The sequence below is a fragment of the Stegodyphus dumicola genome, chromosome 4 (assembly GCF_044657685.1).
Source record: "Stegodyphus dumicola isolate Sdum_Otavi_A_Nest chromosome 4, ASM4465768v1".
NCBI lineage: Eukaryota > Metazoa > Arthropoda > Arachnida > Araneae > Eresidae > Stegodyphus > Stegodyphus dumicola.
The window spans coordinates 52572626-52598423 of NC_140771.1; the positions used below are offsets into that span (position 1 = coordinate 52572626).

The following is a 25798-nucleotide window of genomic DNA, read 5'->3' on the forward strand; positions in this document are numbered from 1 at the left end:
GGTTCAATGTTTTACTAAAAAATGCCAAAGGGTGGCCATTTTACATTAGAACCGCACCCACAGCATAGTCCGACGCATCTGCTGCAATTTGCAGGTTTTCGTCCCCCTCCGGGAATTTCAAAACAGGGGCATTGATGAGCGCTTCTTTTAACCTTTCAAATGCGGAATTTCTTCTGCTGTCCACGTGAATTTACTTTTCTTTCTTTTAATTACTAACAAGGGTTCAACAATATTAGCAAAATCTTTTATGAATAACCGATAATAAGAACATAACCCAAGGAAAGGAGAAAGTTTCTTGGCAGTGTTGGGAGGTGGGAAATTCTTGATGGCTTTTATTTTTGAATCTTGAGTTTCTATACCCTTTTGCGAAATTTTATAACCCATAATTTTATAAACAAAAAAAAAAAAAAAAAAAAAAGAGAGAGAGAATAATAACAAGTGACTAACTACGAGGCTCTCTAAACGTAACTAACCTAACCACGTTCTGAGATACCGCTGACAATTCAGCAAACTTCTGAATATTACGTTGAAAGATTTAACTATCTACTGAGGCAAGCACACAGGCCGAAACGCGTGGTTCTTTAATTTCTAACTAGCCACCTCCACGCTCATGAAGCAAGAAAGCACACCTTCGAATTCGTTTCCCTTCTATTTAACTCAGATTACTTCCGCTGACAATTTTGAATACTTTGCGCGTTCTACTAAAATTTACATACTCTGGCATTGGCAATTCCAGGGGAAAGTAAGGCTTGACAGGAAAGATAGTTTAAACTTAAAATAAATGTTAGTTAAAATAAATATAAACCCTACAAAGCATTACAGGAGATTGATAGAATGAGAAATTATAGATCATCACTTTCATAAATTAGAAACAAAAAAAAAAAAAAAAAAAAAAAAAAAAAAAAAAAAAAGATAATGTGAATAAAAAGTAACCAAAATAGAATTTTTCTTTGTTGACCTAAGTAGGAATTTACTTTAATTTTTTTTTCTTTTTAATATTACTTGTTTTTTTTTATCAGTTTTGAAGGCAGTCATGTATCTCTTTACTTACTACTCTACTTAATAATGTGTCTCATACTAAGGCCTCTTTATTTCAAGCATAAAAAGTTTTTGGAAGGAGAAGAAATAAGGACATACGCTTGATTGCCATCAATATCTTCAAAATCAAAATAATTATTTTTTTCAAAACCTCTACCAATATAGATTTGCTTTTGCTATCTCATTTTAAATAATACAGTTTCTTAAAGAGATTTTGTAAGAGAAAAAAGGCTTCTTTATGCCATATTTGGAAATGAAGATACTGTGCAAGTTTGAAACTTATACAGGGTTTGTTCCGGAAGTTCCCGGAATGATTTTTTATAGTTAGCAATGCTGGCTGACAGGGCGGAGCTTCAGGCAGTGTGAAACTAGTTAAAAATAGGGTGGAGATGCTCAAAAGGCTTCGGAAAGGCTACAGTGGCAAGACAATAAAAAAGACCAATCTTTCATGTGGTACAAGTGGTTCTGGGAAGGTCAAGAGTCCGTCAATGACGATCGCGTGGGACACCCCTCAACATCACAAATGGAGATTCGGTGCAAAAAGTGCATCAAATTTTAGACAGTTTAAGTGTTTGGATGATTGCACAGGAGTGTGGAATACCCAAAATAATTATTCATTACATTTTAATGGAGGACCTTCAAGAGGAAAGTCTGTATGAAAATGGTGTCAAAAGTTTTGACGAGTGAGATAGAGAAGCAGTGTTTGTTGAAGTGCCAGCATTTGCATGAACGCTATGAAACGGAGCCAGAATTTTTGGACAGAGTGATCACAGGGAACGAAATGAGAATTTTTCAATACAATCCTCAATCAAAGCAGTGGACACAAAGGAGTCTTCTCACCCGAAAAAAATAAGGATGAGCAACTCGTGAATCAAAGCAATGCTCAGTGTGTTTTTTGACAGAAAAGGTGTGGTTCACAGGGAATTCATGCCACAGTGACAAACAGTCAACAAGGTGTTTTGCTTTAATGTGCTCAAAACAGGGTTCGGCGCACCTGAAATGAAATCCGGGACAATTGAATCTTGTACCACGACAGCACATCAACCCACACTGCTTGTTTCCAAGTTGCTGGCCAAAGTGGGTGTGGCAAAGCTGCCCCACCCACTGTACAGCCCCAATCTGGTACCAGCAGATTTCTTTTTGTTCTCAAGGATCAAAAGAACCTTGAAAGGAACTTGCATTTATTACTATTCATATTGTTATCGACAGTTTTTAAATAATGCAAGAATTTTAATTATTTTTGTGGTTTTAAATTATATATAATACGGTGCACACAATTTCAGCAGGCATAAATTGAAAGTTAAAAAATGCACATGATATTTTTATTTTTAGATGAATTTAATTTTTAATTAATTTGTTGCAAATATTTATCAGTAAAACAGAAAATATAAAAATTGTATTAAATTATGTACATACCAAAAAAAGAAATATTTAAAGTGGCAAAAAGTGTGTTATTTGTAAATATTACAAGTACTTTACATTGTTCTTAAAAATAAAACTAGCACTTATTTTTATTCCCTCATTATTATTATGCAAAGTTTTTTTGCGAGTGATAAACTTTGAAACATGAAACATAATCCAACTTGACACTCTTCAGACTAAATGTGAGTCTCTTTACATATTTTCTTTAAATTTTTATCTTTCTTGAAACAACATACAGCATACTGTCTTCTAGGTTCCTTTTTCATAGGATTTGATGATATATAGCAGGCAAAATGCCTTTCTACTGAGTGAATGCAGCTCATCCCCCTTTAGCATCACTAGAACATTTTGATGATCATATTTGTAACTTCTCAGCAAATTCTCTACCGTAAAATCGACCCCTTAGAGTTGACAATTATCAAACTAATGACTGCTAAGACAATTGAAGGACTTGCAGCAAGAAGGGCCCTGCTCACATTTTTTAATTTTCAGAAAATTCAAATATTCAAAAAATTCATTTTTTAAATTTACATTCTAAACGCTTGTCCTCATTAAAAGTGCTAATAAAAAGGATTTTTTTCGGCTACTCCAATGCAAAGAACATTTTTTCTTAACAAAAAAGACCCATGCCCTTCTTGCTGCAAGCCCTCCAATTTTTACCTTGCATAGAGAAAGAGTGGGCTTTAAATTGAAATCAAGAGGAAGAAATCTTCACCCATGATTTTAACCATAATAGTGGTCCAAATTGATAATCGTGCTCAAATTGGAGAGCTGTATGTGAAGGGTTAAAGCGCCAATAAAAATCTGATGTGTACACCACATGACTTCCTTGTACGGAATATTAAATTATACGCATTTTTTCTTGCATTTTATTTAAACTTATTAGATTGAATTAAACCTACTTCGCCGACAGTGCATAAACCACAGTAGAATAAATGCATTCTTTAAAATTCACTTTGTTTACCATAGTGACACTCTGGCGCTAGATTGACTTAACAGTATTATATTTCGTTCATATTATAACTCAGAATGCACAAAATTTATATCATTTAAAGAGTTATCTAATCGTTGCCACATGTTCTATTCAAATACTATAATAAAGCTAGAACTATGTATAAAAGAAATTAAGCAAACAAAACAAAAAAGGAACAGTTTTTCACAGATGATTGAGTATTTCTCATTCAATTAATTCAGTTCTCACTTCGCGACAAGGCAAAAATACATAAAATCTCAAAATATCTGTATTAAAAATTACGAAGTAAATCTGAAATGCTTATTTCCTCGAAAAAATTCAAGAAAGGATTAAGCATGATTTAATTGACAATAATAAATGAATGCGTTGTCTTTGTTGTTGCGAAGCTAAGTTTCTCTAGATTGGCAACAAATCCACTAGTCTCCTGTTTCAAATGTAAACATCAATGGCCGCCATCAAATTAGGCTTAGCGGCACTTAAGCGATTTTAAAATTGTTGATAATTCTAAAAATATTGCATACAGATTTACTATAGGCATAAAACCCTTAACCGAGATAACATAAAACCCTTAACCGAGATAAGATAAAAACAACATAATTCAATCATTTTTAAAGCAAAAATTGTACAATTTACAAACATATAAGAGTAAAGAAACTGAGATCACTGAGCTGGGTAACAGAGTGGATATATTTATAAATATATTTATTTATATACGTTTGGCGCGGCCGATTGAAACCAAAATACGAGGTGCACATCTACATGTTATAGTCTTATATACAAAATTTCAACGTTCTAAGGCTACTTGTTTTTGAGTTATGTGAGATACGTACGCACGTACGTACATACGTTCATACAGACGCCACGAAAAATTCTCTTCAGAATTCATTTTTAAGCAGTTTTTTAGTTTTTTTGGAGGAAAAGAGTCTTTTATTCTGTCTTTACGTGCAGATATCGCGCAAAAACATCGTTAAATTGCATTCGAAAGCGGTCAAAGTGGATATTTTCGTTGAAATATGCTGCCTGAAGCTTTTCGTGATTACAATACTTCCTTTTTACTTTGTACAAGGAAGTAAAAATTCACAAAGTGCTCTTTTTCTGCCTATTTTATTGTTCTTTATTTCACTGTCTTTTAACCTCTTTTATATTAGTTTAAAACTATAGCAGATATATTCTGTTGTATTCATAAAAAAAAAAAAAAAAAAAAAAAAAAAAAATTCTTCAGTATGTTTCTTTTGGTGTTCAAAATAATTTGGTTCAGTATACCCGAATTAACTTGGTTGAATGCATTTAGATGTTAATAGAGTTTGGTGACAATTTTGATAGTTTTTTACAATAACTTTTTGCAAAAGTTACAACTAGTGTACTTTAAATTTAAAAAGAAAATTGTTTATAGGAAAAATGCCTTCAGAAGGAAATGCACAAGCTAGTGAAAATAGTCCAACCAAAGGTAAGTAATGCAAAATGTAATTTTTCTTTTATATCACTGAATTGCAGCTTTATATAATTGATAACTTGCAATGTGTTTTCATGTAATCTCCTAAAAATCAATCGATCCAGTTAAGTTTTATCCAGTTATTACTTTGAGCTGCAATTTTGATTCTTAAAAATCGTTCCAGTAATACATTGAGCTGTAATTTTGATTCCTAAAAATCGTCCTAAAAATTCTTCCAGCCTTAAAAATCGAAGTGATTTTATAACAGGCAATTTTCATTACCTGTTATAAAATCATTTATATTTTTTATTATTTTCCAGTTTTCCAATTTTTAAATTCTATAAATCTGAGAACAGCTATTTTTTATTACCTTTTTGAGTTTAAATCCTTCTATAGATTAAAATCAAAGTTATACAGCATATTATAAAGCTATACCATATTGATTCACTATTTAAAGTAATGATTTGGACAGTGTGCAAAACAAGTATAAATTATCATCTTTGAAAATGTGTGAATTTGCTGATCAGCACAAGTAATAATTAGTGATTTTTGCGTCACAGAGTATTTAAGAAGATTGCATCATGTCTTTGAATTGAATCCAGGAGTTATTTTCATTTGATATTTTATGTGTTTGGTATAATGCTTTAGCTAACTTTTTTTTTTTTTTTTTGTGTTATTTAGAAATTCCTGTCCCCAAAAGACCAAAACTTCTTGCTAGGAGAAGGAGAACACCAGATGGGGCTCCTGAGATGTTATCTTTACTTCCAGGAGCTACTGATGATGATGGGTATGCATTGTTTAAAACCCCTATTCTGAAACCCTTTTTCAATTTTAAGATGACAAGGGAATATTTAATCATATCCCCAGTCACTGTTTTAAGTCTTTACAATTACTTATTTGCAGTAGGTGCTGCTTAATGTAATCAAGTTTGTCCATGGCTATTTTGATTACATTAACCAAATGATTAGAAAAATTATCTTTCAGAGCAAAAATGAAATTTAATTACTTTGATATAAATAAAACTAGAAACATATCTCACAGTATTTTTATTATAATGCTAAAAGTTCATTACATTCTGGAAATTATTTGATTAATACTGTACCCTTAACCTTAATACCCGGAGAGCATCCCTCAGTCACTGGAAGAGAACGTGCCGATGTAAAGTTTAAAATTAGGCAAAAAAGTAATCTTAGTTTAGCGTAGGTCTTAAGGAACTCTTCTTCTTATTATTATTTTAAAGAATAGGAGGGAAAATAAAATTGTACAGAATTTTTTTTCTTCCTCCATAAGGAGGACCTGTGTCTGATTACCTCTGAAATTAATACAGTTACTGAAAAATCTACGCTGAACTAAATTTGCTTTCTTGCCGAATTTCAAATACTTGGTCTGAAAATGAAACCGAACTGTTTGGCTAATTAATCCCTTATTTAAAGACATTTCTGTGCCACTTGGCAATTTTTATAATCTATTTCGACCTTGTTTGCTAAATTTATATCTTATTTCGTGACTTATTTAGCATTAGTTTATTAAAAAAATATATGATACTTTAATAATGTTAACTGAATTATTGATCACAATAAGTGATGTCCTGTATAACACAGTTTCTATGACGTTGCAATGACATCTGAATGTTGCATTTTGTTCACATTACATTTATGACCACTGTACGATGTTGCAGAAATGTCCCATCGTGATGTGGATGTGAATGTCACACGGAAGTCCTATACACGTCGCAGCAAACGTTTAATGTGACGACGAATTTGCAGTCTTCCCCACCCTGACCTTTCTTGACCTTGCTCACATAATTCTTCTTTACTGGGAGGTATTCTTGCGCACTGACCTCTCTGCCTCCAATTCATTGTTATGTGTTTCAGTAAACCTTTCAAAATAAATTATTCTTTTATGCTAATAGCTTGCAATTTTAGTTATTTCCTTTTTATTAAAATATTAACAGTTTATAGCGTGTTTTTATTGATGTGGTACTTCGAAATTGTTGAACTATATTGTGGTGAATGAATTCACATTCTGCCATATCTAGTGTTATCAAGAGAGACTGACGAAAGACTTTGTTGTATGCATAGTGTTTGTTTGTCTTAAGAATCTTCGCAACTATTTTTTTAATTTCGTTCGCCGAACACATCATCAGTGCTACATTTTCAGGTGAGCACTGTTTATTGTACATTGATGTGAATGATATCAGTAATAATTATTATAAAAAAAAAGAAATGTAATTTAAATGCTATGAACAAAAAGAAATGCTGGCAATTGATTAACTTTTATTTGTATTACAAAGAGTACAGAAGCAAGGGCCGTTATCAAAAGTTTACTTTTATTTTTGTCTCACTGCTTAGAAATTTTAATTTAGCAAGTCAGGTTTATTTTGTAGATATAATTCACTTTTTGTTGTTTTTAATGTTAAAAGATAATGCTAAAAATGAATTTATTTTATGCATTTTACTACAGTACTTTCATTGTGTTCACCTATTTTTTGAAATTATTCACAAAATAATTACTTACTTCCATGCGTGGTACTTAGTGCCACATTACAAATGATGCCATACTTCCATAACCCATAGTTATATAGAATACGTTTTTTAATTATTATAACTTAAGAAATGGTGTATTACTTCAAAACACTGCATTTTTCTACATGTTTCCTATATGTAAATTTCTGAGAGTATTTTAAAAGTTTCTTATAATAGATCTTTTCTTTTTGCAAATTATGTAACACTTTTTATGTGTAATACAGTACAAAGTCCGTAATCCGGATGTCCATAATCTGGAATGATCTATAATCCGGACCTCAAAGCTACAAACTTTATGCGCATATGCGTTTACGCATGCACGTTTAATGTATAACGAACGGTATAAGCTAGGTTAAAATTATCTAAGGCATTTCAGTTAATGTAGCAGACTGCACTGTACCTTAATCTTCTAATTGGATCCGGCTTATTATTTTTTGCACACTGTTAGAACAATTTTATAAAAATTAAGCTTGAACTTTCGATTATGTCATAAAGAGTTTCCAATTCTGGAGCTGCCAAAGGATCTACAAAGTGAAAGCATGTTTTGATGTCCATTAAACAAAAAGTGGAATTGCTGCAAAAAATGGATAAAGGCCTATCCGTCTCAAAATTATGCTAGAAGTATGTCATTAGAAAGTCCACTATATATGACACAAGAAAAGGGAACTTTTTGAATTTTTTGTGGAAGCATCTTAAAAAACTTACATTGAAACAAATATTTAATAAAGTAAACAAATAAATATTAAGCTTTTTTTTTTTTAAATTTTGATACCCTTTAGATCATAATTGTTCTTTATTTCATAAATTATGATTTCATATTTTTACTTGTATAATTTTTGCATGCCATCTTACCAGATTTAAATTGATGATTTATAATCAGGAAAAACCCCTAATCCAGAATCGCCAAAGTCCCGACGAGTCCGGATTATGGACTTTGTACTGTAGATCTAAGTTGTGTTGTTAAAGTAACCCAATTTCCTTATTAAGAGATTTAGTTCGAGAAAAATATTTTCTAGTGTAGGTTAAATAATTATTTAAATATGGCAAAACACATGAGAGCTGAATGAATACCTAAGAGAAGAGATGCCTTTGTGGAGGACTTTCTAAGGAAAACTAACTCGTATTCACTTTGCACATTAAGAAAAACATAAAAACCAACTGTGCAAAAGTATTTCTTTCTTGAGAGATTAAGAGAATATATTTATGGTATTAATTTTTTAAATAGATACATAAATTATTTAAATGATGACAATGTAAAAATAAGGAAATTACATTTCATCGTTACTTATATAGGAAGGAAGTTAAAATTTCTTTTGTGACAAAAGAGTATAAATTAATATTAGTTTGTCTTTAAAAGTACAAGTTTCTTCATGTTATAAATGAATTTCAGTAATTCTGTGTACTTTCCAGTAATGATTTTAGTTATATATCTCATTAAAATTTGCAGTAAATTTAGTATACTTGAAATGAATGATTTTTCAGAATATGTATTCAGAACCATATGTATAAAATTTTTTATATTGTATAATGACATGTTTGGTATATTTTGCATAATAAGTAGTGTGGGTAATTTCCTATAGTCTTAGTATTTAATTATGTAAAATTAATGTTTTTTTATGTGTGTAAAACATTACTTTGTAAATATGTTATTTTTACTCAAAAAATCGTATATTATTGGCTTTGATAAGCAGAAGTGAAAACACTATGTTACTGAATTACACATTTGTATTCATTTCAGATTTCATACTCTTATGAAGGTTGTGTAGATAGAAATTGTACTTTTAATGAAGCAGTTGATCAGTCCTTGTAGTAACCACACTCTCTCTCCTGCACCAAAGCAGCTCTTACCTTATGTTTTTCAGAGGCAGCTGAAGAATTGCAGTTACCTCTTTAAGTGCGTCCCAGACATGTTCAATCTGGTTAAGGTCTAGGGATGAGACTGGCCAATCCATATGCTGAACATCCCTACTGTGAACAGGGTTGCCACGCTACCTGGAAAACCGGGAAAAGTCAGGGAATTCGAAAATTGACCAAAAAATTCAGGGAATTTAAGTATTTTTGTCAAAATCTGGAAAAGTCAGGGAATTTCATACAATGATCCCGCCAAAAAAAAGCTATTTTTGCGCCGACGTCGGAAGAGATAACTTTTTTGGCGAATTGCCTATCACGTGAGTGTCTGCTGGCATAGAGCCAATTTTCGCAGCTCCAATTTGATTGCCTTTTAGAAAGTCAAAGCAAGTTTCCCGCAACTTTTGGTTTCCAGTATTCTTGAGAATCGCATGTGCAGTGCATGAACTAAAGAAAGTACCTGTTCTCGTATAAAACAAAATGGGTTTAATCTTAGTATACGGTACCATGGAGGTTAGAATCAAAGAATATGTATCGTAAAGAAGGAAAACCTCTCTGCAACAGACGTGGCTCCGTTCCATCATAGAGGGAAACAGCTGTGCATGCGTGATATATCTGCCGCCAAAGCTGGAAACCGGTGTCGAAGTTCGAAGGTCACGTTATCAAGAGTTCATTAAATGAATATCCTTTAAAATTTCTAACTTGCGCTAAAAAGACGTGCTACGCACGTCGAGATGTTTTTGTCTCAAACTGCGAGCGACGTGAACACCACGTCGATAAGCATTTATCGCAAAAATGAAAATAACATGGTGCACACGTCGCCTAACAACGAGATTGTTTATTTCTCGAGTTACAGCTCTGGATTGCACTCGCAGATGCGGAGCGGCCTAAATGAGACACTTTACCACTTGCTATATTGTAGCGCACGGCACCGCAACCGTGAAGTTTAGTCTTAGCGCAAGTAGTTAAACTCTAAATTAAAAGAAAATATTTTTTGGTGCAAGTAAATTAATTCATAGGTTAGTAATTTTCAGGGGGGAGGAAACTACGAAAATCCGTTTTTAAAATTATTGCGAAAAATCCAAGAAGAAACGTCCTTTGATAAAACGTTTCTTCGTGGATTTTTCGCAATAATTTAAAAACGGATTTTCGTAGCTTTCTTTTTGTCAAAGAACGTTTCTTCTTAACACGTTTCTCAATTTCCGGTACACATCGCGGAGAGGGAAATTCTGGCCGCCAGGTTCCGTTGCCAAATCCCTTGGCAAATTTTCCCTCCGCATTCTAGCGGCGTAATAGCATTTTACTTGTATGGAAAATTTTCTTCTTTACATAGACCAAAGAATTAGAGATTCTTTGCATAGACGTTTTTTGGTTAAAATAATCTCCATGTATGGATTTAGCGACATGATGATGCGCAGTAAACGGGTCACTTTGGTCTTGGCGACAATTTTCAAAATCGTGCCAAAGCCTTACCGTATACTACAATTTTACCGCAAAATCTTTTTAAACTTTTCTTTTTAATAAATACCTTGCCATTTTGCAGTAAAATAAAAAATAGTAATCTGTCATCTAGGCTAACCATGTAATATAACTATATTCGCTAAAATATCGTTGATTATTCTAATTCAATTTTTAAGTAATTATCTTTATTTTTATGTTATTCGTATAATTTAATGATGCTTCTTCCCTCTAAATTTATTAATTATTAGTAAATAATATTTCTAAATTTCAGGAAATTTTCTCTGGCATAATCTTGAAATTAATTCTAGCAGTATGATGACATACCATCACGAAATTTAATGCACATATTTTTTTTCTTATGTATGCTGCGAACTAAATATAAAATACCTCAATTTATTAAAATAGATTTCTTTGTTTCGTTTAGCTGCAGAATGTCTGCAAAAAAAGCCTTATTTTATTCCAGATTGGGAAGATTCTAATCTCAATCTTCAATGGAGGAAACAAGAACTATTATAATTATATTTGTGTTTTCAAGTGTTAAGGTGCTTTTTAAGAACATACCTCACACAAATTAAATTTACCTAAAATCTAACCTAACTATTTAGCATTGCATTGTGATTTATAAGGACCGGATTAGCCTCGTGTTGAACTGGTGATGATCATGAGTAATAATTAAATAAAACATACATTTGTTATCCAATGTATATATCTTAAATTTTATTAAGTTTCTTAAGTGGAAAAGTAAACAAAATTATCAAACAAAGTATACCAAGAATAATTAAGAATAAATGTCCTCTGGGATTTATTGAATAATTAAGTGAATTTGCTACACAATACAAGTAATACGATAATTTACCTCTTAGCGTAGCCAACGTACATTACGCGGATAGACTGGAATTTTCTTGAAACGCGCCTGGAAAACCTGGAAAAGTCAGGGAATTTCATTCTCCTGTTTGAGTGGCAACCCTGTGTGAATATGTCCACTAGTTGAACCCTATGGGTATGAGCATTATTATTCATTAAAAGGAATTGTGAGTCAACTATGCTTCTCAAAAGTCAATATGTAGAGTTTTTAAGATTTACTTTGTCTGCCTTTGATTAGTTAGAGAGTGTCTATCAAGCACATGTGTTACATTGGTCATGTAGCATGATACCTTCCCTGGCCAAGAACACATTTTTCTGCCGTAGTGGCCTCTTCTGTTGATGTTCGAAGATTGGTTATCATGCCTGAGATCCTGTTTGAATGAAGACAAATCAAGAATGTCTAAACTGAATCTTGTCATTGAAGAGAACTTTGGTCGATTGAATTTGAGTTCAAAATTGGATGGTCTCTGCACTGTTTTATGTGTGCTCTGTTGTGTGAGAGAATGAGCTGAATGCAAGAGCAGATCTTTTGGCAAAAGTCCTCTCTCATGAAGCCCATGGGAAACAGTAACCTTTGAAACTAAAATTACGGACTTTGTAGTGTAGATCTAAGTTGTGTTGTTAAAGTAACCTAATTTCCTTATTAAGAGATTTAGTTCGAGAAAAATATTTTCTAGTGTAGGTTAAATAATTATTTGAATACGGCAAAACACATGAGAGCTGAATGAATACCTAAGAGAAGAGATGCCTTTGTGGAGGACTTTCTAAGGAAAACTAACTCGTATTCACTTTGCACATTAAGAAAAACATAAAAACTAACTGTGCAAAAGTATTTGTTTCTTGAGAGATTAAGAGAATATATTTATGGTATTAATTTTTTAAATAGATACATAAATTATTTAAATGATGACAATGTAAAAATAAGGAAATTACATTTCATCGTTACTTATATAGGAAGGAAGTTAGAATTTCTTTTGTGACAAAAGAGTATAAATTAATATTAGTTTGTCTTTAAAAGTACAAGTTTCTTCATGTTATAAATGACCGAATTTCAAATTGTGTTTTAAGAAAATTTAACCTATTGCAGACAATTTTATAAATGTAATGAAAATTACTATAAATCTAAATGTATATTTAAGCTCCACTGATAAACTTTATTTGAAACAATAATTTTATTTTAAATTAATATATTTCACTTCTGCAAACAAGATATTTCATTTTGTTATTAGAAACATAAAAATTACATCTAACCCATCTAATTACGTCTAATTTAATTATCTAACGTAATCACATTTAGTTTTGCTTTAATGTATCACTTACAGAAATAGACAGTGAAAAGATACTAATTTCTGCAATCGTATTAAGAAAGGAAGCTTTCACAGAGGAATTTAAAAATTTCATTGTGATAACTTAGAAATTGGCATATTATGAAACATTGATTCATTAAAGTAAAGTCTTTGCCATTTGCTATAGGTGAAGAAAACTGATTTTAAGGTAAAATATAACTTCATGGAAATCTTTTAATTGGGACAGACCTCAGTTCTTTGCCGCATTTAAATAAACAAATAAATTTCTTTGGAAATTTTATAGCAGAAAGGCAGTTCCTGGAGAGTCGATTGAAGTTTCTGAAAAGTCCATATAATTGCGCTGCATTATAATGTAGGGCAAACAAATATTTCTTTTAATGTAAGAGGAGGAGTCTTATATTTTCGTTATTTTTTAATTTTAACAAAAGTTGTAAATTTATTCCTATAAAATTAAGTAGTGGAATTACTTTTATTTTCAAAAATACAGCCAATTTCAATTTGAACTTAAGTAAATAACTGAAATTAAGTTTTAATTGTGTAGATTCTAAAATGAAAGGCATAAACGTGTTTTCATAATTACTGTGCTAAAAATAAATTAGAAAACTATTTTTTATAGTAAGGAAATCAAATAATCTTTTTCTCTTCAGTTAAAAGTATACTAAGGAAACTGTTTCTTTAATTCCCGTCTAATAAAAAAGCTATAAAGTCACTACTAAAACCTATTGATGCCTTATTGACATTTTAGCAGTTTGAAAGCATTTCTGATTTCAATAAAGAAATCAAAAGAAAGTCCAGTTTAAAGAAAACTGAAGTACTTCAAAGAAAGTACACCATCAGGGCCTTATCATTAGATTTTAATATGTGATACTAACCTCAAAACTGCTTCTCCTCAAAATTTTTATTTACTTTCCAAATCCTTATTTATGCAGTATATGTGCCCCATTACTGGCAGGTGCCTGATTCACCCAAAAACGGTACGGTTTTGTGTTGTACAGATTCATTTAGATTAAATTAATAACTTTTTGAAAGTATGAATTGTAAAATCTGATATCTTCGTATTTTTTAAATTAAATAAAAAACTGAATCATATTATGTTAAAGGAGAAAGATAGCAAGAACGCCTATATCTCATGTTACCTCAACTTTACATCAAAACACTTTTTCCGGATCCTCATCACTGCACTGAAAAATTGTATTAAAATAATTCCAGATGCCCTGACTTCATTGTATTTTTGCAGAAATTTGTGGATAGCAAAGAATCTTCATTGATTTTTCTCGCGCTTTTATAAAGTTTAAGCATCTCTGGTATTTTCTCATTGATAATTGCTTCATTCTTAATAATAATTTTAAAATTTATCTTCAATTATTATATATTAATTATTACTTCTATCGTTCAAGTCAGTATGCAATAAGTGTTTACTCCCCATATGTGTTGTTTAAATAAAGGAACTTGTGAACTTTAATGCAGAAGCAGTTGAGTTTCATACAGTTTACCATATGAGCTACGAACAGTATTTAAGCATTGTTATGAAGGTCATAGCATAGTGTATATATATATATATTCTCAAAAGTGATGATTCAGATTTTTCGTAAGTCAGTTTTGGCAGCAATAATTATTTTATGAACTGGAATTATTAATTCATGCAAATATGTTATGCTTTTGCATAATAAACTGAAAACAGAAAAATGCGTTTAGGAAATGCCGAAATACAAGAGAGCATAAAAATGCATTTAGGAAATACTGAAATATTTAAAACAAATGATTTACATTAATCATTTATTTAGTTATTTTTACATAATATAATTATTTAAATACATTGAAGCTGTGCAGTGTAAGAGAGTTATTTTAAATTTATAGCTTAAATATCTAATAAAATTGTAATTCGTCAATGGGGTAATAAAGGTGAAAGAGAATGCCCATTTTGTATAACTAATATTCTCACTAATAACTGATTTTGTGTAACTAATAACCCACTTTGTATAATATTATATAATAAAGTATAAATATTTATTTCCTTGTAATTTAATTTCTATAACCACATTTTCCAGCTACTGACTTTTGTACCCATAACTAGTTATTCAAAAAGATTAAAATTATTAAGCTACAAATTAAAGATTAAGCTACAAATCGCTAATTTGGAAACGAAGATTGTAGTTAACTAATTTGGAAACTATGATTGTGTTGATTTATAAAAGCTTTTAATTCAAAATGAAACATTTCGTTATATAATAAAATAGGTAAATGTCCTATAAATATAGTATTAAAATGGTTTTCCTTTCATCCAATTATCAAAATAATTTAACTCTTTTTCTAGAAGGAAAACAATTAAAAGGAAGAAAGAAATGGAGAACAGAAAACAGTATTAAAAGCTAAAGTGTTAAAAAAAATATTTCATGCGAAATAGCATTTTTTAAAAGTATTTCTGTTTAGAATGAGGGGGGGAAAAAGTATTAAGTTAAGAAATATAGTGTATAAGGTATTTCTCCTGCCTTCTTTAGTGTGCCTTAGTGGTGTGGTGGTTTGCACGCTGGGCGCGTATCTAGAGGTCCGTGGTTCAATTCCCTGAGAAAGCATTGTACATTTTTCATGACTCCTGCTTCCAAAAAATACCTAATGTCTCTACAAGTTATTATTATAAGAGATATGGTTATAATAAACATTTCAACCCAAAGAATATTTTTTAAATATTTCTATTATGAAAGAGGGGGGAATGTGTTAACTTAAGAAATATAGTTAAACCTTTAATAAGTTATGATAAGAACTCAGATTTTTAATACAATTCAGAAATTTTGGAAAAGTATGAACTATCTTTAAATATTAAATTCTAAAGAATAAAAGCAAAATTATGTAGATTCTGAACAGGTAATGCTCAAAGGTATTTGCGATATAATACGCTTAAAAATGTCCATATGAACACTTTTTCATCATATATACTACATCGAGCATTTTCTCTACACTATGGTTCACACATATATATATCAAACATAAATGGATTACAGTTATATGAGCTTAATATGATGAGGTACAACTTTAGTATGAAGAGAAAATTTCAAATGATTATATTGAATATTTTCAAAATTTTAAAAATTTCAAATATTATGGAAATATTTCTATACCTTGAAGAGCATAATTCTTTACTGGATCACTAAAATACTGTTGTAGTTACCTGTTCACTAAAATAAGAATACATCACGCTAATTATTTAGAAAGTAATCCTGTGTTGCATCTTTTGCATCTTTAGTGATATTACATTCATGGCACTTTATTAGGTTAACACTCATGTCACTCTATGGCGTTATATTAAAGCTGTAATGTGTCGTTACATGAATGTCACAGTGCGACTTCACAACAGTATTACAGTGTAACTTCACAACAATATCACAGTGTAACTAAGCATCAACGTCGTAGTGTGACTTCACATCAATGTCGCAATAAGCAGACATTAAGCCTTACCCACAGCGTTACTGTGACATTGAGATCGTCACAGTGTGACACGTTTGCAATGTCATAGCAATATTGCCATGCGATTGGGGGTACTTTCCGTGTTTTCGTACGGAAATGGCCAGGGCTTTGGCAATTCGATAACAACTTTGGAATAATAACATCAACAACAATCACATTAAGTGGCATCTACTGTATGATAATTTCACTTTTTAATTTATAATACTACATCTCTAAAATTGTGTTTTTCAGTAATTCTGTGTACTTTCCAGTAATGATTTTAGTTATATATCTCATTAAAATTTGCAGTAAATTTAGTATACTTGAAATGAATGATTTTTCAGAATATGTATTCAGAACCGTATGTATAAAATTTTTTATATTGTATAATGCCATGTTTGGTATATTTTGCATAATAAGTAGTGTGGGTAATTTCCTATAGTCTTAGTATTTAATTATGTAAAATTAATGTTTTTTTATGTGTGTAAAACATTACTTTGTAAGTATGTTATTTTTACTCAAAAAATCGTATATTATTGGCTTTGATAAGCAGAAGTGAAAACACTATGTTACTGAATTACACATTTGTGTTCATTTCAGATTTCATACTCTTATGAAGGTTGTGTAGATAGAAATTGTACTTTTAATGAAGCAGTTGATCAGTCCTTGTAGTAACTACACTCTCTCTCCTGCACCAAAGCAGCTCTTACCTCATGTTTTTCAGAGGCAGCTGAAGAATTGCAGTTACCTCTTTAAGTGCATCCCAGACATGTTCAATCTGGTTAAGGTCTAGGAATGAGACTGGCCAATCCATATGCTGAACATCCCTACTGTGAATATGTCCACTAGTTGAACCCTATGGGTACGAGCATTATTATTCATTAAAAGGAATTGTGAGTCAACTATGCTTCTCAAAAGTCAATAGAGTTTTTAAGATTTACTTTGTCTGCCTTTGATTAGTTAGAGAGTGTCTATCAAGCACATGTGTTACATTGGTCATGTAGCATGATACCTTCCCTGGCCAAGAACACATTTTTCTGCCGTAGTGGCCTCTTCTGTTGATGTTCGAAGATTGGTTATCATGCCTGAGATCCTGTTTGAATGAAGACAAATCAAGAATGTCTAAACTGAATCTTGTCATTGAAGAGAACTTTGGTCGATTGAATTTGAGTTCAAAATTGGATGGTCTCTGCACTGTTTTATGTGTGCTCTGTTGTGTGAGAGAATGAGCTGAATGCAAGAGCAGATCTTTTGGCAAAAGTCCTCTCTCATGAAGCCCATGGGAAACAGTAACCTTTGAAACTAAAATTTCAGTGTAACTATGAGAGAGCTGTGTGGCTATAACTGTCCTTTTGATGTCTGGCTGAAGGCAATAAATACTGATCTTTGTTGGGTATCTTGGCTTTTGGATGCCCTTGCCCAGACCTTCTGAATAAGAAACAGTCCACAAATTCCATAGAGCACTAGATATTACACTCATGTCCATAAATTAAGGATAATGCAAAATCAGGCAAAGGAAGAGTTAGAAGCAAAACAAATTTGACTTATTTGTAAAGCTTATTTATTAAACAAAAGGTAAAGAGCAAAAAAAGATGCTATATGTTTGTTATTATTAAAAAAATTAGCGATTTTTTCCTCCCTGGAGCAAATTACAAAAAAAAAAAAAAAAAAAAAAAAAAAAAACTATTTACAAAAAACCAATATTACATGGTTGGTATGATTGTTAATACATTGTATGTCTCCCAGACAATGCAATAGAGTCCGTACAATGCCTAGGCATGCTGGGTATCAAATTAGCGATCTGATCTTGGGGGATATTACACCACTCAAAAAGCAATGCTCTCTGAAGTTCCGGTAGACATGTAGGAGGAGGTTGACGGGCTGCAACTTGACGACCGAGCATGTGCCACACGTGCTCTACTTTATTCAAGTCCGGTGAGAATGCTGGCCGGCCAGTCCATACAGGTGATATCCTCCGATTGAAGGCATTTGCTTACGATGTTTGCACGGTTAGGACTGGCATTGTCACCCATAAACACAAATTGTGCGCCCATGGTGCCCCGAAACAAATGTACATGTTGTTCCAGAATGAGGTCCCGATAGATTTGGCTTGTCATGGTTCCAATTTGAACATGCAGGTCAGTTTTGGAACCCAGAATAATTCCACCCCAAACAAGCACTCCTGCACCACCGTAACGGTGTCGTTCAAGGATGTTTTCTTGGTGGTAATGGGGGTACCTGGAGCTCTCCATATGAAAGTACAGTGAGAATCAGACTGCAAGCTGAACCTGGACTCGTCGGAAAACATGACACAAGCCTACTGTTGCGGTGTCCACAATGCATGCTCTCTACTCCAGTCTAACCGCAGGCGACAGTGAGTTGCAATAAGTGGAATGCATCTGACAGGTCTACGAGCATATGGACGAATCTGCCCTAAGCATCTGTACACGGTCTGCCTTTAAATTGTCGTACCAGTGGCTGAAGAGAGCTGACGAGACAGGTCTGAGGCTGTTCTCCGCCTGTTTCTTTTGGCAGTAACTACCAAATACCGGTCCTCGTTCGGCGTTGTAACTCTGGGGCGGCCTATGCTGTAGCGCCTACTCACATTACCATCATCTTGGAATCGTTGCGAAAGCCTGGAGATGACACTCTGGGCAATTCCAAGTTCGTCTGATACTTCCAGTTGGATACGCTCACATTCCAGACAGCCGATAATTCTACCATGTAAAAAATCATCCAAATGCGTCCTTTGTGTCGTAACTATTCGGTTATTTCACTGAAATGCTTATAAAGCGCCTGCGAACAATTTTACTTCTTTGCCTGTATTCCTTATATATCACTCTCTTACACTCTCGTCATTGTGACGTACCATCGCTGTCATCTGGTTGCTTCCTGAAATTTGCGTATGATTCTTGAAGATGTGTGTAGTGATTTTACAGGTGATATATTTATTTTAGAGTTCGATTTCCACGTGACTCCGAATTATTCTTAATTTATGGACATGAGTGTATATTGACCTCATTTCTAATTGCTTCAGGATTGCCCTGCAATTAGTCTTCTAGCAGTTTTCCACTTCAATCCATCATGTAACTGTTGGTGGTTCCCTATTCTACTGCACCTCTTATGAATGTAAGAAAAATGTTGCATCAAACACTAAGATTATTGCCTATGTGTCTGAACAAAGAAATGGTGGAACAACAAAAAAGTGTGCTTTTTATGTATTTTGCTATTGCTGTTACAGTGCCACTAACATATACAAGTGCAATTACTTATTCTGCAACAGCATTATTGCATTATTATTTGATCGCGTATTTTCCGTTTAATTTAAGTATTTTTTGAAATATTTAGAAATGAGTGTTATCTTAAATTTTGAACACCAGTATATGTTAAGATAATTAAAATAAAATAATACACCAAACAAGTATTAATTTAGAAGTCAAACAACAAAAATCAGCATGATATTTTTTTCACTTTGGCAGCTGAGGATGGTTGTTCGGTAAAACTATCGAAACTACTTCTGTGGAGATTTACAAATATGACTCTGATTTTCGCTGTTTGACTTAAATTAATACCAGTATATGTTTCTTTAAATACTACTTTTTAGATGATGTGTATTTCAAAAACGTTAAATGTGCCAAGTTTTGTCATTACTGTGTATTTACTTGCTGTTAGTTTGAACTAATTTAATGTCCATTAAGCTGTTAATATCACAGTGCAGAAATATTCTTTGGTTTTTATTGACCTTTGGTAATATGTTAATAAATAAGTTAGTGCTTTTTGAAAATATTTGGTGTTTTTTGTTAGTTAAAACTGTAGACAATGTTAAAAATTGTTTTTCACTTGATAGGGAGTATTATTTGTTAACTTATTTAATTTAATTTATTCTAATTTATTAGAGAGGATAGCAGCAGTACAAGTTGGATGTCTCCAAAGAAACAGTCAACTCAAGGCCCTCCAGCTTACTTACTTGCAAACTTGCTGTCTACACCTGGTACCCACCTAGCCAGTTCTCATAATGACACATCTCCTGGAGCAATTCATTGCTTTCAAGATGAGCATGGTAATCTAATCATTATTTTCATTTAAAATTCATATTCATGGAAGTTATATTTTTGATGAAACTAAGAAATTATGAGTAATTTCAGTGGCATTATTTTCTATTGATGTGGTTTTAATTTGGAGAAACAGGGACTGTCTTTTTTTATACTCAAATAACTCAGGTATAAAATAAGAGTATGCATTTTTTACATGCTACTTTAAATATTTTCCTCATTTTTCAGGTAACTGGTTAACGTATACATTTGATGAAAACAGTACAGGCATAGCCAGAGGTCTGGGAACTGCTACTGATGTGAGACTTTTAGAATTCATGATGGATTCCAAGTGGTAAGAAAATTACTTTGGGTGCAACACAATTTTTTTTGGGGGGGGGTATGTGTGTGAATTAGTATATGTACAGGGTGTCCAAATCAAATTTACCTAATTTGGAGAGGTTGCTCTACTTAACAGAGAGTTTAAAAGCATAAGAAAACTCTAAAATTATATACCAATACTCACAAAGTTTTTATTAAACAATGAGTACAATTGCATGTGAGCTTCCTTAGTAGCCCTGAGAATGTTCAGCTGGTAATCCAGTTCCAGCCACGTGTGGTGTAGAATTTCCGAAGTCACAGCAGCAGTAGCCGCTGTTGTGGAGGCACAAAGTTCTTCAATATCACGGATGTTCCCTGAGTAGATTTTGACTTTCACGCAGCCCCAAAAGAAGAAACCAAGAGGAGTCATGTCAGGAGATCTTGGCACCCAGGCAATTCGACTGCCACGTCCTATCCATCGGTTATGCAAATGCTGCGGCCCATCATTTGGTTGCAGTTTCTGCAGAATATGCATCCTCAGTTTTCAATGCAGCACATCATGAATAGTTTATCGTGGCATAGATAATTCAGAAGCTGCCTGATCAACTGACGAGGGCTCCGAACGAAAGCTTGTTGAACATCTTCCACACATGAATCAGAATGTAAACGCCAATCACCTCCGGATCTCTTCCATACACTTCCCATTTCATGAAACATTTTGTGCCACTTTTTTATGCTCTTAGCCTGGGGTGGATTTCTTTCATAAACTGTTTAAAAAATTCTTTGTGAGAACAATTTGTGTCTTCTCTTGTGGTGATGCCATTTTTCTGTTTGCCGACTCAGTAAAAGCACAGGTGCATCAGACGAAAGAAAAAAATACTGTCGCCAAACTGTACGAATTCAGCTCTCACATGTGGCCAATATTTTTTTCATGATGCTACAATCATTTTACATACATTTTTAATCGAATGTTCAAAATAGGTACATTTGATTTGGACACCCTATATGTTACCAGCAAAGTTTGAAATCCGACATTCTGTAGAATGCTTAGGCATTGTATTTCACACATTTCCTGACCATGCCAACTGAGAAACTGGCAAAGTATGAAATAATTTCAGTATCTCTCTCAAAGTATGAAATACATAATAGAAAGTGTCCAAACAGTGGGAAAAGGTTACCTAATTAGATTATGCAAGAAAAAGAGCATCTTTCAAAAACATGGATGAGATTATAGTCGATAGTGGATTAAACCAATGTGATGAAGACATGCTTACCGAAGAGATTTCCATTTCTGATACCTGTTGTGTGTGTTTAAAGGAAACAAGTGATGCTCTTGCATGAAAAAATGTGGTAAAAAAATGCATATCGATGCTCTTGCAAGCAAAAAGTATTGTCAAAATATTCATACCTTCTGTAGCCATGCTAGTGAAGATTATGAAATGGATATTTTGTGCAAGCTTTGTTTCAAAACTGACAATGTTGTTGAAGTTAAAATAAATTCTAAAATCAATCTGGAAATAGAAGCAAAAAAATTAAAATGAAATCGTGAAAAAAAAGTTTCCACTGCTTCTTTGGGAACTACTGTGGAATGATAATACAGTCAAAAGTCGTTAATCTGGACTCGTCGGGACTTCGGCGATTCCGGATTATCGATTTTTCCGGATTATAGATCATCAGTTTAAATCTGGTAAGATGGCATGCAGAAATTATAAAATTAAAAATATGAAACTGTAATTTATGAAATAAAGAACAATTATGATCTAAAGGGTATCAAAATTTAAAAAAAAAAAAAAAAAAAAAAAAAAGCTTTATTTATTTGTTTACTTTACTTTCTTCGCTATCGGAAGCGAATTATAATGACAAGGAATTTGATTTAAATCATATCAAAGAGTACATTGAGATGAAATACTACATTTAGTAAGGAATTATAAGCCAAATAAAATAAAAACATCTGCCCTGAAGATAAGGATACTGCTGACAGATCAACTTCCAATTCATTGCGCGTGGCGGCGTCCCCCTGCTGCAGAGCAGTGTGAAATTGATAAACACATTTCAGAATGGTTAGATAAACAAAGGATATGCCTTTATCTATTTTTTGCAGCAATCCCACTTTTTGTTTAATGGACTTCAAAACATACTTTCGCTTTGTAGATCCTTTACATATTAGTAAATATATATCGGAAATTCTATTTGACATAATCGAAAGTTCAAGCTTACTTTTATAATATTGGTCTAACAGTCTGCAAAAAATAATAAGCCGGATACAATTTGAAGATTAAGGAACAACGCAGTCTGCAACATTAACTGAATTAGATAATTTTAGCTTAGCTTATACCGTCCATTATACATTAAACGCGCATGCGTAAACGTATTTTGGGCACGCGCACACACATATTCGCAGCCATAAAGGTCTTACGTGCATGCGTCAACACGACGCATACACAGAAAGTTTGTAGCTTTGAGGTCCGGATTATAGATCAGTCCGTATTATGGGTGTCCGAATTAACGACTGCTGACTGTATAAAGGTTTTCTCTAATAAGTGTGAGCCTGCCCAGTCTTAGCAATTGTTATTTTCTTAGGCTTACTAGGTAATTAGCTTCCAAAGCTTTTTCACTTGAAGTAACAAAACCTTTCACTACTTGTTTACTATTTTTGAACTCTAATAATTTCCTGTTAAGATATTCATCAGATTTATCGTTTAAATTGGCATGTTTAGATTCAAGATGCCTTTTAAGAAATGATGGTTTCATTCTTTGATTGGATAGTAGTTCACCGCAAACAACACGTTAAGAGTCCATTTTATCTCCATTCCAAGTAAACCTAAATAATAAATAACTTTCATTATATATATATATATATATATATATATATATATATATATATATATATTTAATATTCTTAGTGCTGGTAGATTATCCTGAATCTTTGAATTACCACTTTTCCCCTTAGTCAATCCTAGCCATTTTTCCATTTTAAAAATTTATATTTATTTTATTATTTTTTTCACAAATATTTAAATGCACAATACATTATGAGTTCTTCAAAAACAAAGGATGATAGTCTCAAATCGCCTAGAAAAATAAGGAATACGAAGCAATAAGGAGACAAAATACCTGCCGTTAGAGACAGCAAATCAATGTTTAAAAAAAAACTGATTTTGATTGGAAATAGGGTAATATGGCCCGGAAATGGTGCCGACTTAAAGGGTATACATGCTGATAAATCGATAAACTCTGAAAGAATTAATGAGATGCTATTATCTTTTTATAGGAACTTATATTTATTTCCTATTAAATGTATCATCCATTTCTATTACTCCTTTTAAAACAGAATTTATGGCAAATTTTGTAATGTCTATGGCTAAAAAATTTTTGTGAAAATAAAAACTGATTATTTTGCTAAAATCTATGAGTGGCTATTGACCTTGAACAAAACTCAGATCGTATAAATTTACGAATGTTAGAGAAAAAACTTAAACAGGATGTTTTGATAATAACTTTTGAATTTAATAGTTAAAAATACTTTGTTTCTTTGCGTACTGCCTATATTTCTCTTGTGTATCACCAGTGGTCTGCATGCCACCAGTTGAGAATTGCTGTACTAGTGTATTGCCATTCAGTTAAATTTAAGCTATTTGATTTAATTTCAGTTTAATCTATCTGTTATTGATTAACAAACTAAGTGATTTGAAAGCAATAAACACGCTTGTTCATTTCTGTTATTATTATTACACACTGGGTCAATTAAATGACACCACTGTACTCATTGTAATCATTATGTGTTGTTTTCTTTTTTTTATAGTAACTGTTTTACACTGCAGGTTGCACAGGTGGCTAGACTATAAAATGAGCCTCTCTTATTTTGTAATTACTTGTTTAAGAATTTTTTTATGGAATATTTAATTTTAATCTAAAATATGTATTTGAAAGTCATAAATTTTTTTTATAATATCTTCTCAAATTTTGCTTATATTCTGCGACTAATCAATAATTTATTAATTTGATCATTGTTTCACAGAATCTGCAAAATTACATATTTTCAGAATCTCTCTATCTGCAGTGCTAAAACAGTTATTGTAAAATTATATACTTTTTGCTTATGTAATTTTTGTATTCAGTAAATTTCTGGATATGCTTTGATAGAAGTCAAGAATTGTCATAGATTATAACGAATCACATGAGTGAGGAACTGTAAGTTTTGAATAACTCTTTTATTCTCGTAAGTAATGGAAAGTTTGGAAGATGAATTGAATTCTTCATCAGAAAACATGATATCAAAGTCATTAAAAACATTAGATCCAATTTTAATTTTGCTACATTAATAGCAATGGGGTAGGGATAACGTATATGACATTACTTATGGACAATTCTGGATCAGATTAGATATTTCAAGTAAAGTATATAGAAATTATCCTCTAATGAAAAGTAAATAACCTTTGGTAGGGAATTAAATGTCACTGGTTCTACCTTGCTAAATGGCATCTAATTGTTGCTAGGCCTTATTCCATACTGTCACCTGATCTGCTCTAAGTTATCTCAGAGCAGAAGGTTATATGCATACAATTTTCTATCCATATATTGATTTAATCATGCATTCTCAGAGAATTTACTACTAACACATAATCTACGAGGGTTGGAACTTTAATAGTGGCAACTATTTATTTACAAGGAATACAAACGTGATTCATGTCACCATGTTTTACAGTCCTTCAATATAGTCGCCAGCATTGTGTACAACCCATTTCCAATGATGTGGAAGTCGCAGAATACCTGTAGCAGCACCTGTTTTGTTGATAGTTTGAATGGACCGGTCTACTGCCGCAAGAATCTCAGGAACAGTTTGGAAGCGAATGCCACAAAGTGATTCCTTCATCTTAGGAATTAAGTCATAGTCATAAGGGTTTAGATCTGAGGAGTATGGTGGATGGTAAAGCACTTTCCAGCCTCATCGCTTGAACAAATCAGTCACAGCTTGCGCTGCATGCGGCCAAGCATTGTCATGCAAAATGAGAGGAGCGTTCTGCAGAAAGTGTCGCCGTTTTTTTCTCAAAGCTGGTCGGAGATTGTTCTCCAAAAATGAGCAGCAATACTGCGCAGTGACGGTCTGCTAAGGAGGAACGGTTTGCGTTAGGATG

At 32.4% G+C, this 25798-nt stretch overlaps 1 protein-coding gene across 3 annotated transcripts in view; it reads left to right on the top strand.

Moving 5' to 3' along the window:
• pcx (pecanex) overlaps positions 1-25798 on the top strand; it is a 267343-nt gene that overhangs the window by 74518 nt on the left and 167027 nt on the right. For all 3 annotated transcript variants that reach the window (XM_085814871.1, XM_085814873.1, XM_085814872.1), the window contains exons 9-12: positions 4827-4880; positions 5547-5652; positions 20208-20371; positions 20592-20697. In XM_085814871.1, the coding sequence (XP_085670997.1) occupies positions 4827-4880; positions 5547-5652; positions 20208-20371; positions 20592-20697 (430 nt within the window). The remainder of the gene's footprint in view (positions 1-4826; positions 4881-5546; positions 5653-20207; positions 20372-20591; positions 20698-25798) is intronic.